Here is a 14,498-nt window from a genome sequence, read left to right on the forward strand (position 1 = left end):
TCCGAGAGTTAGAGTCATGAGATGATCTTCTATGCTATGTTTAGCTAATCAATGGCCCTATTGTGTATTGAAGCCTATGTTGCCCTGTTCAATGATTCACAATCCATCGACGACATCGTTCAATCGTCAGGATACAGTCGAACGAGGATGCAGTCGATCGACTGTTAAGACCCACTGTTCCTCGTAACGTAGCCCAGTCCGTGCGGACCTTTAAAGGATCCGGAAACTCGGTTCTATACACTGAATTCAGAAGGGACTTGGCGCGAGCTAGAATCGCGTGAGTGGCTCGTGATCGATCTTCTCCGCTTAATGGCAACCTCACGGATCACGTACCAGCCTGAACCAAGGGCTTGCAGTATTTTTCGCGACGCCTAACTTGAAAAACACCCGCCTATATACCAACATCACGCTGCCTTACTTTCCGCCAATCCTCGAGTTCTTTATCCTTGCGCAGTCTTTTGTAAGTAAAAATGATTTTCCCCATAGCAACCACCACGGTTATTTATCGAATAGATCGTTTACTATCTACGGAGAAAGAATATGAGGAGCTTCCCCTCTTCGAGAAGAGAGACGATCATCGGTTTCTTCGATTCTTCAATCTCGATAATTTGCAAAATCGGTTGTTACGTTGTGCAGAATTTTGCATCAAATTTATATAGGTTGCATCTAGAGAGAAAATTTACGAGCGCGTGATTCTCATTGGTAGATGGCGGATTCTTAATTTCCATGAGAATTATTTATTTTAAATAAATTATAATTTATTAAAAATGTATTATAAATTGTATTATTAAAATTATATTATTCGTTATATCGCGTATTACATCTAAATATCGCAGCATCGATGCTAGTCGTCAAGGGTTCGTTGCAATCTGCCAAACGCCGGAATATATATTTCCCAGCAGGCAGGTAAATCGCCTTTGTACAGAGGACCGTGTTCGACACGGGGCTCCTTTAACGAGTAGGATCAAGAGCGGAGCTGTTCGAAATCACGTTACTCACCGAGCATTCCTCCAACGTTATACTCTCGCTTTCTGTTTCAGATGTAACTCCGAAAGCCTGTAACAGCGCGATAGCTTCGAGCGTGTCGGCAGGTGCGGAGGATCTAGGCAACTCCCTGGCGATCACGGCGCTGTCGTCGATCCTGGTACTGTCGAGAGTCATTTAAAGACAATGCAAGGGGGACCGTTTATCGATCGACAGCCTTCTGAAAGCCAGCAATCCGGGGTTCAAACAGTTGCACAGGTATTAGGGCTTCGTTCACGGTCCAGGATCTCGTTAGTGGTTAACACCCTGCTAATCGTTTGGGTAGATCAATGGGTCCCGGCTTACCCATTGCCGTCGAACGACCACTTTTCTCCCTCCCATAGACAAAACACGAAAAAAAAAATATATATATATATCTATACATCGAGGAAGAGAGAGAGGAAGAAGAAGATAACAAGATTCCAATCAGAGATTTGCGAGAGTTTCGAGGGAACAGAGATTTCTGCCTAAACTTTGCATAAGCAAGATCCGGCTATTCGCGAAGCAGATTCGTTAAGGCTTCGTGGAAAAAACCTGAATCGCGGCGACTTAATGGCCAGGGCTGGAAGATTGATGAACCGAGAAAACGAGGACAGCCTAACGAGTTACGTCGCTCGAGTGTCTCCGACCGGGGACTGGGGCTGGATGTGCAAAAGGTTGAACTATCGATTCCTCTTGCGAAGACCGCGGCAAGTCCCGCGGAGGTCGGGTCAAAAAGACCCGAAGGATGGCTGCAGGCGTGAAAACTCTCGATGGACCAGTGGTTTAGAATTGGGCTAACTGTCGATCGCCCCGAAAATACCGGTGACCGCGGGGATTTGAATAAAAATGGCGGGCCATTCGCACGGACATGGAATTTGCATAAATAATAGCGGAACGCGGGCCGGATCGATACCGTGACAGGGTAGGACGTGTTGCAGGGCTGGCGTAAACACCAGCCGCTATTAACCACCTGTTCGTGCAATCGATGGCTCGTGACACAAAAGTTTCATTAGTAAAACGCAACAAGTGCTCCGGTTTTACATAAGAACGGCCGCGCGGGGATCCTGGATCGCTTGGACCCGCTCCAAAATCTTGGCAACAATCTCTGCTCGTCGAAGAACGCAAGCTCGGATGACCGGTCGTCTTGGCCCTGGGTTGTTATTGCCTTTTAAACCGTTCAAAAGAGCCGCGGAACGATTTACCAGGAGTTTCCAAGTGAAATTGCATTCGGAAAGTTTGCCCGGTGAGAGAGGCGAGGCGAATTCAGACCTTTGAAGCATTTCTGCGAACAGACGGCAAACGGGTTGCGAAGTTGCCAGAACGAAGGGAATTCCTTGGTCAAAACACCAAGATTGAGAACACTCCGGCGTTTCTTCAAAGACAGATCAACCAACGACCAAGTCCTCGTAAGATGGAAAAGAGCGGAGGAAGTGGATCTGTGACCGCGGCGGTTTCAACTAGACCAATTAGACCACCCCAATCGACTGCAGTGGAAAGAGTTCCTCCGTGGCAAAGCAGAATCGAGAAACAGCTCCGTTTGAAAACGTACCACTGATGCCAACGCGATACTCGAGAAAGTAAATGGAAACCAATCCGGGGAAAGGTGAAATTCTTAATGAGACACTCGATCCGAGCGAGTGATCAAACGGAGCATGAATCAAGCGTAAGGAGGTTTCTAAATCGGGATTCTCGAAACCGGTCGACCGTTGAAAACCGGCTTTAAGGATTCAACGAAGAGGGTTCTTGAAAATTCAACGGGTTAAGTGCAGACTGATGTCCTCGTGGTGGCTCGAGAACACCTTCAAATCGGGGAGTGCCATTTGCTCGTCGAAACGAAAGACAAGCAAGTGGTGGGTAGAAGAAGGGGAAGGGAAAGAGGAGAAGAAGAGGGAAAGATCGTGTCAGTTTCCCGAGGAATTTACGCTTCGCTTGTCCGCTCCGCAAAATTGGACAAACCAGGCTCTCTCTGGCAACCTTCCCAACCTCGGCATCGTTATAAATAAATTCCCTGTCTCGCCGGCGCGTACCATCGCTCGCCGGAAGTCGCCGTTCTTTCACACCGAATCCGCACCGCTTCGAATGTCACGTGATCCGCTCGACCGAAACGATCCACCGTTTCTTCGACCTCCGACACTTGGTCGGACTAATCTTGGCCAGAAGTGTGGCAAAATGGGATTTTTGAAAATTGCACTCGGAGCCTGCTTTCTCTTGACGAAAATAATCGATTTTGGATAAGTAATCGGAGGAGATTAATCGATGTGGTCTCTGGAATGTTATTATAACCATTGGTTCTTCGGAGAGAGGCAAACTTTAACGCCATCTGTCGTTGGTTGAATATTCCATGCGAAATCTGTTTGCTCTTAACGAGTAGAATTGATTTTCGATAAATTAGAGGCAGAAATTAATCGATGGTGATTCATAGAAAATTATTGAATCGTTGGTTCTCTGCAGAACATTAACGCCATCTGTCTGTGCTCGAAGTCTGCTTTTGACGAATACAATTGATTGTGGACAAGTTGAAAAAAGAGATTAGTCCATGTGATTTGTGGAATGTTATTAAATTGTTGGTTCTTTGGAGAAAGGCAAACATTAACGCCATCTGTCGTTCGAAACTCTAAACAGTAACGTGTCCACTCTATACACGCTGTAATCTACGTCGCGTTGTTGGAAGCTCCCTCGATTCCACCTCAGCACTTTGACCACAATTGTGAAAGGATTGTAAAATGGAAAAACTAGTCACCGGGACGTTCCCGGAAGAAGAGAAGTGAACGATTTCAACGACGAGCGTCTTTCGATCGACAATAAATCTTTGCTGAACAAAGAAGATTAACTCCACGGCCTAAGGGAGGATCTTTCACGCGAATAATCGTTTCTCATCGATCTATGCACCACCTTTTTCTAGCGATGTCGAAATTATTGTCACCCCAAGATCGTCGAGGACGTCTGACAACGCGACCTCGGTCTTTTAGCAAGGAGTACCTGCATTTCGAAAATAAGACAAAATTCCTTGGAAATCTCTGCTCGAAGCTCGGCGCCTCAAGTTTCAAAACTATCCTACACCCTCTCGAAATTATTCTTCATCTTGCGAAATACCGTTGGATTCCCATAAAAGTGCTGGCAGTTTTACAGGTTCCAAGGACCCATAGAAGGGATGAAACTTTCGAAAGCAAGGACCATGGGCAAGAACAAAAACGAACACGAAACATAAGACACCTTTGATCTGGACTTTCAAGATGGGCACAGCTAACATGACAATACCAGTCGATGAAGTAACCGTAGATAAATTAAATTGCTACAAAATATTCAAAAGAACAAAAAAAAAAGAAAATATATAGAGGGAAGTACTAAGTGATGCACGAGTATTAGCAGTGAGGAAATAATCTGTCGTATCTATGTAGAGAGGGAGGAAAAGGAAAAGTGAGATCTTATGATCCATTGGAAGAGAGGCAGTCCAGGTCAAACTCGAGCGACTCTCGAGAGCCGGAGCGAATGTCAAGGGTGCACCGCTAAAATGGCAGCATTCATTAAAGAAACAGGGGAGGGGGAAAAAAGCTTGGGAAATTTTAAACAAGAACAAGTAAACTAAAAAAAGTGGGAAAATAACGAGAAGTTTCTTTATTTCAGTCAATTCTCAACTATCGTACACTTTCTCTACCTTCGAACACAAACTTTGTATCGATCCTCCCCACGTGCAACCGGAAGGAACGCAACGAAGAAAGAACGCTCCCTCGAATCGAAACGCGAGCACATGGACAAATAATTTCGTTTCGTTTGCCCGGATCTTTCACATCCGGTTTCCTGGAATTCAAAAAAAAGAAAAAAGCAGAAATGAAACCAAAAAGGGCTTGTGCACCCCTGAAGCATGAAAGGATAAGGAGTAACTCAGAAAAGATGAGGGGAGAGAGGGGGGAAAAGCGACTTTTCAACTTCTTCGCACGGCTGCCAGATATTACTGAGGAAACGAAACCAAAAAGATAAGAAACAGAGACACACACGAAAAGACACACGTATACAGAAAAACTAAAAAAGAAAAAAAATGGCACCTCGTGAATTAATCTCGTACACACGTTAAACAAGACAAGATAGAAACTTAAGAGATACATTAAGCAATGTAAATATACATATACATATAACGTATATATACATACATATCGATCTATACATATATATGTGGGTGTATAGGATCAATATATGTATATACATATAAATATACATGCAAGCTCTGTATATCTAATTACGTGTGCCGTCGAGCAAAGTAGATGTAAGGCAATTTTAAGGCACCCGTGTAATTTTTGCTCCGTGACGTAGGTGTCCACACAGCGACATTCTAGACACAGTGATCGATTAAAATAGATATACATATACATATATATACAACGTTTTAAGAGGCCATCCGATAATTTCCGAGTCGCAATACAACAGCCGCGAGAGCGCGCCGCGATCGTTCGCGCGGGACGAGCCCAGACGAGTCTTGGTAATATTTTTTCTATGATTGAATTCCATCGTAGCGCAATCCCTGAGATAAAATAGTAATCGAACCATAAATTGTAATAACGAGAGGGAGGGATTCATAATCGACAGAGAAATGCAGACCTAGTCGTGATTGAAACTCATTACAGCACTATCCATGAAATAAAATGAAGAGCGCTTGTAGAAAATACCGTAAATACCAAGAAACAAGTTTTTTTAGTAGGAAAAGCACACTTATGCATCAGTATAGCCCAAATTGATGAAGAAAAAATCCAGTATGTATCATCTATTAATTGCAAAGAAAAATCAATGTTCCATTCATTTATATTAAATAGATGATATTCACAAAAGTCAAAAATCGATCAACTAATGTGTATTGATTCTTTAATTTTTGTATAGTGGCGACATTGTAACCCCATCTTCCAGCATTATTAATTACTATTTAGAAAGGAAACTACGCTTCAATTCTATACTAAAATATTCTCTATTAATATATAGAACATTTTCCAAGAGAGAGAAGCAAATTTTTCAATTCTGTCACTTGCTGTGTTTTCTAGAAATACTCTTCAAATATTTTTCGAATCAAAAATTGTTGAGTTGGAGTTGGAAATTCCGAGCGTGAAACTTTAAAGGTAATAAAATAAGCTTCGGGAAAATATACTCCCGTTTTAAAAGATAACTGTTTAACACTGCAGGGTCTGGAAGCTTCCGCTGTCGACGTGAAATCCTCTCGAAAAAAAAAAAAAGAAAAAAGGAAAAAAAGGTTCTCGAACGAGCTTAACAATTGGAGTGTTAGAGGACTCGTGCTCGTCTCGCGGCAAACGGCACGCTGAAACATGAATCTTCCATTTGGTACATATCACCTATATAAATATATCATATATAGCGAGAGTTGATTCTATCGTTAGAAATCTTTTCGTAGTTAGAGCATCGAGCGTTTAATCACCGTGTGACAGCGCGTGCACACACTAAAAAAAAAAGACAAAAGAAGAAAAAAAAAACAGAGAACAAAGCACGAGCAGAGAGAAGAAGAGAAGGTGTGTGTGTGTGTGTATGTGTGTGTTTGTGTGTATGAAAATGCGAATGACAGAAGGAGAGAAAGGATCTGGTATTTTGATTAAAAACGAGAGAGAAAGAAACAAAGAAGTAGTACGACCATATTTTCTACCAAATGATATTGTTGGCTCTTAGACTATCGTCTCAGGCTTTTCTCGATAGTGGGCCTCGATCAGTCACTATTAAAGCTACTGTGTCACTCGTCGATTAAATTGCAACTTCGCCTAACGAATTTTTATTTCGTCGAGGAAATAAAAGTCTTCGCTCGACCCTTGCGACAAGCATCGTATATCGTAAACGAATTCCGAGCCCCATCCACACGAGGTAGGGTGATCGTTCGTTAAAACGATACCAAAGGATCAGAAAGACAACAGGGTACACCTATACGAAACAAAGCTCAAGCCTAAAACAGGCCTAAGAAACAATTTTTCCCGCGAGAGACCTTAACCGAACGCCTAACTTAGATCTAACCGATGCCTAAGCTGAAACCTAACCTAAGCCTAATTCTACGATTCTAGCTTGTAACTTTAACCGGTGCCTGTTTTAGATCTAACTGGTTTGGGACCTAATCCAGACCCGTGAATACCTAACCTCTGCCACTATGCTCCTTTATTCGAAGAACTCTTTGTCGCGAGTGATTCGTAGCCTTTTTGGTGACACCAATTCGACGCGCACCATCGTTCCCAAGTATCCAGACAGTCGGATCGATTTTTCATTGATCGATGGCTGGGATTTTCTGCTTAGGAAATCGAAGAAGAATACATTTTTCTTACTCGAACGTTAAACGTGGTCAACGATTTTATCAAGCCGTGACATAGGAATGATAAAAGATATCTTCTCGTACTTTATTTGACAAATTCGTCCCTGGAGAGATACTGTGCGTTGCTGGAAACAAGTCTAACGTAAGAAATGCGGATAAGGAGTTGTTCTTTCATATAAAAACAAAACAATACAGCAACGCATAACGATAAAAGATAAGGGTCGACCTAACCCTAACTTAACCCTAACCTAACTTAATCCTAGCACTAACCCTAACCTTAACCTCTCTTGCGCCGCGTCGCTAGTCTTCTTTTCAGCAAAACACTGTACATGTATGAAATTAAGTAAGAATTTGCGGAAGGCAATCGAGCGTCCGGATATTTCGCAGCGATGGCGTGTGTTCGTTAGAAATTTAGGCGAGTAAGCGGAAGGACCGTATACGCATCTGCGGCGTCCATGCGCACTCCTCTCATTAACGGCTAAGCACGTCCTCACATATCATTAGCTGATTACCCATGCGTCTTGTCGTGAAAACTTAATGTTAGGATTAGTGCCTCGACGTAAAACACGCTCGACCCATTTCACACACCCTGCCCACAAGAGGAGACCTCGCGTTCTCATTACTCGCGTCAAATTAACTAATCGACGTGTCCTCGCGGCTATTAGCCAATTAAGACGATTAACGATACGATCAACGATTAACATTTCAATCAAATTGAGTGTTGGATCGATGCTGCTATTTTTCGAACGTACGAAGGAATTTCGAATTTCTCGTCTAAAAAGGCTCAAAGTCTCTTTCTTCGTTGGTATATTGGAGAGAAAAATTCGATGATAAAAATTGGAAGTTAGAAGTTCAATCTTGATCTCTTCTCGGTGAAGAGCGAAACTTGCAATTGGAGGGTTCAATGGAAGCAGACTCGAGCCGCGCGTGTCCATGTTACCTTCGAGATCAAGCGAAGCAGGAAACGTTAGATAAAATGATAATCAAGCGTAGAACGCCGTTCGCGTGGAGGTCTGGGAACTGAAATGGGTCAATATTTGTCTTTAGATAGTTTGTTCCTGCGTGTGCAGCTCATAGTGTATAATTGATCGCGATCGATGCGTTCAGGATGTCACTAGCGGGCGCGGTGATGCCCCTGAAAGCACGCTGTTCCAGGAATCCTTGCTAGCGTGGAACGGTGTATACGGAAACAAGCCTTTCTCCAATCAAATATCCGATATCCTTTCAGAGAAACAGTTCTTTTTCTTTTTCTCACTTCAGCCTTGTAGTATTTTACACGCGCTCTTACTCCTACTTGTTCACAACTGTTTCGTTGTAACGTGATATGATTATAGTGAAAATTACTTGTCGATACGGAAGACGAGATGTTTGACACTTTCGCTGTTACCGACGCATACACTGCATCAAATCAGAGGTTAATAACGGTTACCATTTGAGGCTGTTAGAATCTAAAGTATTCAACTCGGCGTAAAAAAAATAAAATAAAATAAAATTTGCCAATATGGTGAAGCGCATGAATATCCAGCGAATTTTTCAAATTTATTTCTCGAGAACGGAGCTTCGGACGAAAAATTTTCCTACTATATTTTTAACTCGATGTTTTTCAAATCCTGTTATTATCTTCGCTGAAAAATATGTGTAGAGGATGAAAGTGGCGAAAGTGTAAAACAAGGCTCCGTAACACAGCGATTCGCGAAGAGACGAAGCTTCTGAACTGGCCTAATCGTTTCGAAGAAACGCGAGTATATCACTCGACAGAGCTATTCCGTGTTTCGTATTTCTGACTGTTCGTCGAATAACGAGAAACAAGCGCAAGAACGAACACGAAGAGGAGAGGAAAAAGAGTAAAAAAGCGCCAACAAACCGCGAATGAAAAGGGGACTTTTTTTCTTCCTCTTTTCAATTAAAGAAAATAGATCCAACAGGTTAACGAAGAACGTGTCTACTGAGTCGAGGACCAAGCAATAAAATAATGTGAAAATTGCACAGACGCGATATTATTGGAAAATATGATATTCATAGTTCAAACTTACCTATGCAGGGTGCAACGGGAATATTTGAGCTGGTTCTGGGGAAGGTTCCAATAATCAAAATTAATTGGCGGAGAACCTTTTGTCATAAAAGAATCCTTTGGGGACTTTCTTTTTCCAGAAAAAAATTGGTGAGCTTCGAAAGTACAAAAGAATTTTACAATAACACATACTGCACAACCGAGGACGTAAGAAAATTCCGATAATTTAACAGACACGATTCTGTGTGCGATTCCTTCGCGTCTGTTCAGATTAATATCCAGAGAAGAAACTAGTGATAGAAACATCGTTAAACGAATTCTTCGATACGCTCCTTTTATAATTACGATGTCGAGAAACATAACTCGATATTGAATAATCACAATGATAAAAAACAGATTCGGGTATCTACGGTAAATTGATCGATATAAAAAAAGAAGAAAAAAAAGAAAGAGACATCACGTTGATTTACCATGTTTGCCCCTTAATGGATTATCGAGAATCGAAAAAAAGTAGAAGAATGAAGGAATCGAACGCGGTTATTTCGCTAATTAAATGACTCGATGGTGCGTGAACGTGAACGCTGTATTTCATTTCTGGGAGGTTGCCGGTGGTTTCGTTCAACGTCGATGCGTTTCGACCGTGTGTATCGATATTACGCGCGACCATCGTGCCGACGGACGCGTGAAAACCAATCCCGTGGAATTCATTCGGCGTTTTCTCTCGGCCGAGTAATTAAGAATTTATCAATTTTCATTCGGAATATTCGGTGATGTTTCATTTTTCATTCGCCTGTCAGCGGAGAATGGGAGAACCGCGAAAATACAGAACGACTATTTGCACGGCTGGGCCTAATATTTGGTGCGGTTGAAACGACAATTAATCGGCACTTCAGTCGCATGCAATTCTTTCAAAACATTGTTCTATTTCATAAAAATAAATTTCAAGATTCTCTATATCCTATATTCGTATCGTGATAGTTTAACGATAATGGATTAGTTGATTGCATTGAAAGTTCGTGTCCTAACCTCTTAATGTATGAAAGTCATTGGTTTTAGACTCCGTTTCTCGTACAGTTTCAGAAATCGTTTACGTCCACATTAAAGAGATGAAATGTATCTAAGTTGGAACTTAATCTACGAATGAGAACTAACTTTCAGTCACGATAAATCGCGTAAAACACTTCATTTACGTGAACGCAGCTTTCTACCGATTAAGAATCTAACCTTCGCCCAACTAAACCTAACCTAACCTAACTAATCAATGCTAATTCGTTCTAAATACAAATTCATTTCGCCCGGGTCTTTCTACCGCCAATCTTTTCTCAGCTTATTGCCTGGTCCAAATGAAATTCGAAGCAGAATCAAAATTATCAATTATTCGAACGCAGGTCCAACTTACGAGAAGCAAACTATTATTTAACTCCCAGACTAGGTCGAACTTAACCTAACCTGACTCCTGTATCAACTCTTAATCTGACTGCATCTAACTCGCGCTTAACAGCTATCGATCAGAAAAGTAGCGGAGAGCAAAGGAAAGGCGCGGTGTTCTGAAACGGAAGAGAAGAAAAGGAAAAAAATGTGGGAGAAACAGGTGGTGGTGACGGTGATGCGGGGGTGGAGCCAAAGGTGCAGCTGTAAAGCGACTAAAACGTACGACATAGTACTTCTCTACTGCCTGTACTACCAGAATACGAGAGAAAAAGAAGAAAACGATAACGGGGAAAGCAACGAGCCGTTCGCATGAAAAAAGACAACGACAAAGCGAAAACGAGGAAGATGAGAGTGGTACTTAACCGAGAGAGAGGCCGAGGCTAGCGTAGGGCTGTACCACTGGGAAAGTAGTAGCGGCACAGCGAATCCGCTTAAACTGGGAGGAAAAAGCGAAAGAGAGACGAGGTTCTCTATAAAACCGGTGAGAGCCAGGGAAGGATACGTAAAACGCTGACTGCGAATGCGAAAAGAGGAAAAAATAGCATGAAAATAGAAAAAGCAACGGAACCAGATGTCCCTGCGTCTATTTCCATCGATCGTTTCCGGAGATCGAACTGAAGTTTCCCTTTCTCGGAGATTTTCTTAGGTCTCCTGCGGTCGCGGATTGTCAAGACGAAAAGTCAGTTGAACTATGCAAAGATCGATGATCAGACCGCGGATGTTTTTACAGATAAAAATTCCTACGAGGGTAACTTCGTTTTTTTATAAATAAGTAGAATCTATACAAAGATTTGTTCAACCATTTAACGTTGCAATATAAAAATTATCATAATTTAAGAAACGCGTTATTTCATTAATTCTTATTTTTCAATGACACGTTTTTACCTCTGGCTTGTAACGTTTCGTTTCTATAGTGTTACGTTTTTATGACGATTCGAAGGTATCATTAAACGATACTAAATGAAGGGGGAATTTATTGTAATCGAAAATAATTAACTAGTACGTAATTTGTACTGTATTTTACGTACAGTAGCCACTGTATATTTTCTATGCATTTTTGCATCTCCCAATTCTTCGTGAATTCATAGAAATCCGCAGTCTGGCAATGTTTCTAAAAATTCGCGCTTTGGAAACACCGACGTAGTTGATCGGAAACGCCTGTACAAAATATCGTACGATCGACGCTCGATAATCTCATTATTAAAAAGAAGAATGTAATATTCCGGATCGACATGAAAATTCAAATTACGTCGGATTCTAACGTTGGTCGAGCGTTTCATTGTTGATAAATTGACAAAAAAAAAAAATTTCGTTTAAAATTACCAAGAATCCCCGCATCCTTACTGACGATAGATAAAATGAATGAGATTAAAGAAGAAAGTCGATAGCAGCTAAAGAGACTGATGCAGCGTACAAAGGAGAAATTTGGACCGCGAGCGAAAGGGAAAGTTGCGATCGAAGGTGGTAGAAGTGTTTCGTCGGGATGTTTCGCGGACACAAGTTAAAAATAGAGGCTGACGTATCGGCGTTCGTGGCAAGTCGAGAGCCGCCTAAATTATTCCGCCCGCAGAAGAGGAAATTTCACGCTCTTTTGCTTCCTTCTTTTTTCATCCCCGTCAGCGCGCACCTAAGTGAAAAAGAAGGAGAGAAGGGAAAAAAAGAAACGCGGAGAAGGGCGCAGCAAGCCGCGAGGCTCGGTATACTTTGAGGCGAAGATGGAAACGGTGAAAAGAACAGATGAATACGAGTGCATACAGGCACACACCTGGCTTACCCCCGAGCACGCTTCAAAGCCACCCCTTTGATCGTTTCCGCGGGGCAAACTCGACCTAAGTGGGCCAACAGCCGGATTCCGATCCAACAAACAACGATCCCTGCTTTATTTTTCCATGGAATATCTGCCACTCTTATGAAAAATACGACAAATTGTTCAATAATAAACGTGCAGAATGTGACACGTCTCGTTCGATTTGACGTGTACCGCCGCGTAAAGCGAAAAGGGAGCATCTGCGACTTTCGTTTAAGCGAAGTTGTTGCTGCCAGATAGAACGGAAATAATTTATTTATATGCGTATGAAACAAGGAAAGCGAAGATACACGTAAGAATGTTTTATATTTTGGACGTATGTGAAATCGACGATTGCTTGTTAAATGATAAAAGTGATTTTCCTGGAAACCAGCCTTCGACCAGATACGCCTGTTTGAATTAACACGGCAGTATAATAGTTTAATCGTAACTGTATCCAGCATGGTGAGTCGTTCGCGTAGATTCATTTATCGATCATGCTGAAGGAAATTAGATTCTCTTGCATCCGATAGCTTCGGACACGTGCAACGCGAATAATGCAGGGGACGGTAAGGAAATAATGCAAGGGATGGGAAGAAGCGTTAATCTCTTCGCTGAATCAAAGGAAGACAAGACCAGCGCGCCAACACGTTTTAGAGACTTTCATGCCAATCGTTGTGTGCTCAATAATTCTGACGCCTTTAATAGTCCCTTTAAACAAAGAACCATCGTCTTTTTATCAGAGAATTTAAGGAAAGGTTTTCTTCAGATATATCTTCGTAGAGTTCTTCGGATTCTCTTCGAATTTTCTTTTATCCTCCTTTGCCTGTTTTTTCGAATGTCTTCTATGGTTCCCATGTTCCACTGCATTTCGAGGTGTAAGCAAACGAGGAAATAAAATAAAATAATATAAAATAAAATAACAAAATAAAATAAAATGTGCTCAACGAAGATAACCTCTCTTCTCCATATATATGCTTTAGTCGCGTGTCAGGATAGAAAGAGGAGAACAGCATAGTTTTCCAGAGAGATGAGGGAAAAAGGAAGGAAACTTCACTTTGTTTTAGTACGCTAATTAACGACTATCATAGTGGACAGAATCGTGCATGTCTGTATATAATATATATAATGATATAACACCATATGCAGACATATTCTATATATATAACTGATTTTTATATATTATATATATTATATAAAACGATATATGTTATATATAATATGAATATATATTATATATATATATATATATATATATATATATATATATATATGTATGTATGTACGTAACAATGCACTTGCACGGAGTGCTCGCGCTTTCGCTTTTCGTCGACGAGAATTCGAGGTAAAGAAAAAGAGGAGCACAGGCTGAAACAGCGAAAGTCGGAAAATTAAGGAACAAGAAAAAAAAACAAAAAATCGCCCAAAAAAAGAAAAGGTGTAGAAGAGGAAGGGATGTTAACGGAGCAAAAAAAAAAAAAAGAAAAGAAGACGAAAGAGGGAAGAAGAGTATATAAAGAGCAAGGGTGAGAATGAAACCGTGTGTATGCGTGCGTGAAAGAATGTACTACGAGAATAAAACATGCGAGAGAGAAATGGGAGAACAAATTCTGTGAAATTGTGCGTCGCGTTAAACGTTGTTAGGTTACGAAGAACAAAAATAAATAAAAGATAAAGATATTATAAATGTTACACACCGTTGTACGTAATGATTAAATCGAAACCAAACCAAAAAGAAAAAGAAAAAAAAAAGAAAAAAAAATGAAAGAGGAAGAGAGCAGAGAAATGATGCTATGTATAAGAGAAATTAATGTAGTTACAATGAAATAAACGATACGACGATTACTACAAGTTCGAGGACTTCCTCCACCTTTCACTTCCGGTCCTCCACTTCCTCCCTAACGAATAGCCAAATAATTACACAGACTACAACGACAACGACGTGTACAGGCGGGCACTAGGTGATTCCTTGTGAAAAA

General features: G+C 41.3%; 1 protein-coding gene across 1 annotated transcript in view; it reads left to right on the forward strand.

The window, feature by feature from the left end:
• LOC126874652 (acetylcholinesterase-like) overlaps positions 1-14,370 on the forward strand; it is a 153,981-nt gene extending 139,611 nt beyond the window's left edge. The window contains exon 6 of the mRNA XM_050636953.1: positions 1,041-14,370. Coding sequence (XP_050492910.1) covers positions 1,041-1,165 — 125 coding nt within the window. The 3' untranslated portion in view covers positions 1,166-14,370. The remainder of the gene's footprint in view (positions 1-1,040) is intronic.
• The last annotated feature ends 128 nt before the right edge of the window (positions 14,371-14,498 follow it).

This window comes from Bombus huntii, chromosome 16 (assembly GCF_024542735.1).
Source record: "Bombus huntii isolate Logan2020A chromosome 16, iyBomHunt1.1, whole genome shotgun sequence".
Taxonomy (NCBI): Eukaryota; Metazoa; Arthropoda; class Insecta; order Hymenoptera; family Apidae; genus Bombus; species Bombus huntii.